Here is a 1922-nt window from a genome sequence, read left to right on the forward strand (position 1 = left end):
CATAGTACTGATGTGCATGAATAATTGGTTAGCTGAAAAGGAAAACATCGTTGAATATTGAAAAAGAATCTGATCATTTTTTAGAGATTTCTTTTTTACATTGAAGAGAAGCAGTTTATATGTTTATAACAGTTTGTGTGGAAAGCAGGTGGGATATTCAGAAAAAAAAGAAGCGTGGTGTTATTTCAGTGCTTCTTATACAGGATGAAGCTGTCTTTCCATGGTTTTACAGCAGGACAGGGAGTCATTTAAAACACTGACACAAAAATATTGAGTATTAGCAGCAAAAAGATGGGATGGAGCGACAGTGAAAAATGACTGGAGTTGTTGCACCTAAACATTCATGTGACAGTAAACAGCAGGAACAAATAATGGCTTTGGTGATGTCACAACTAGTCAAATAATTGACTTAAAATTGGCTTGATTATTTGACCTCAAAAACCTGTTCTATGACCTAATTATGTCCACAAAAATGACCTAACTTGTGAAATTAAGTATTAAAACAGTGCAAACTCTGTACAAATCCAGATGAGTCAGCTCATGACAACATGGCAGAACCTCTGAACCTTTGCATCTTAGAAACACTCAGCCCACTGATGTGATAGACAGTACTGTATATTATGTCCTGTCAGCTTGAACTAAAAAATAAATTGTCAAATCTCCATTCTTCACACTCACGCATTGGGGAATTTCTGTGGTGTTTTTGAATGGGTGTGAGGAGTCATGGAGCTCCAGGCTTGACATTTCTTTCCACTGATGGTCTCTGATGTTATGCCACGATAGCTTGAGCCATCGCCCTCATAGCAGTTTTCCTCCTCTGGCGGGATCACTGGGTCACCTGCAATCAGGGAGAAGAATATGGACTAAGTAGATGGATGTATTTTCATGTGAGGCAGAAATGGAAGATAGATCCAGAGTTTGAAAATCCTTGTTTTCTTGGTCAGTGTCTCTTCCTCTTTTGTTATGTACCTCCATCACCACTGTAATTAACTTTATTGTAATTGAGTAAGAAATTCTCATTTACTTCTACTACTCATTGTTTTGTCTAGTACTTGAGCCTTCCTTTGCAAAAAACATGAATAAAAATCATATGAACTCAAAATCAATAAATAAAGCTCAATCATTTCCAAGCTTTCTGAATTAGCTGTAGTTGTTTTCAAACTGGCCAACATCATCATCAGCCTCTGCTATACCAGGTCTGGGTGCATCCCCACAGCTCGGCACCTTGCAGTACTCCCAGCGAGTCTCGGGGTCAGTGGTGTAACACCAGGGCATCCTCTCATTGTCAGGGTTTCGACAGTAGTTGCTATCAAGGCCTCTGACAAAATAAGTAGATGGTGAGCAAGAAGAGCACAGACAAACCCAAAGATGAAGCCAGTATATCCTGATTATGGTTTCTCTCTGAGGGCTTTTTGCTTATTTGTTGTGTTTGCATTATACCAAGAGGTGTTACTAATATTTTGTCCATTTGTTTTGTATCAGTCAGGCACATTCCTTGGTACAGGAGCTCTTACTTGCAGGGGTAGTTGTCTGGGCTGCGGTTGTGTTTGTGTGGAGTCTGAGCTGACCAGCTCTGGCACGTTTTGCCAGACTCTGTCACAGCAATTGTGCCTCGGTACGCCTCGCCTTCACCGGTGGTACAGGTCAGCTCTGGGACGATGGTGGGAGGCTCGGACGCTGAGGGCAGAGGATGACATAGACTGGTTGCAGAAATCAGAAAGAACAGGTCCAACACCAAATACATTCTTTTGTATGGTACATATATATATTTTTGGAAATTATGATACTTTTGTCGTCCTGGCTGCGGAACACTGGACCAGCTCTATACCCTCTTCAGGGTGGTGGAGGGTTCATGGGAGTTTGCCCAACCAGTCCACATGTGTTTCGTGGATCTGGAGAAGGCATTCGACCGTGTCCCTCGC

At 41.8% G+C, this 1922-nt stretch overlaps 1 protein-coding gene across 1 annotated transcript in view; it reads right to left on the bottom strand.

Moving 5' to 3' along the window:
* Positions 1-678: 678 nt before the first annotated feature.
* plg (plasminogen) overlaps positions 679-1922 on the bottom strand; it is a gene marked incomplete at its 3' end in the record, with an annotated part of 6139 nt that continues 4895 nt past the window's right edge. The window contains exons 9-11 of the mRNA XM_020615373.1: positions 1515-1677; positions 1194-1318; positions 679-838 (exon numbers count right to left, since the gene is read on the bottom strand). Of these exons, the coding sequence (XP_020471029.1) occupies positions 679-838; positions 1194-1318; positions 1515-1677 (448 nt within the window). The remainder of the gene's footprint in view (positions 839-1193; positions 1319-1514; positions 1678-1922) is intronic.

The sequence above is a fragment of the Monopterus albus genome, unplaced genomic scaffold, assembly GCF_001952655.1.
Source record: "Monopterus albus unplaced genomic scaffold, M_albus_1.0 scaffold164.1, whole genome shotgun sequence".
In the NCBI taxonomy this organism is placed as follows: Eukaryota; Metazoa; Chordata; class Actinopteri; order Synbranchiformes; family Synbranchidae; genus Monopterus; species Monopterus albus.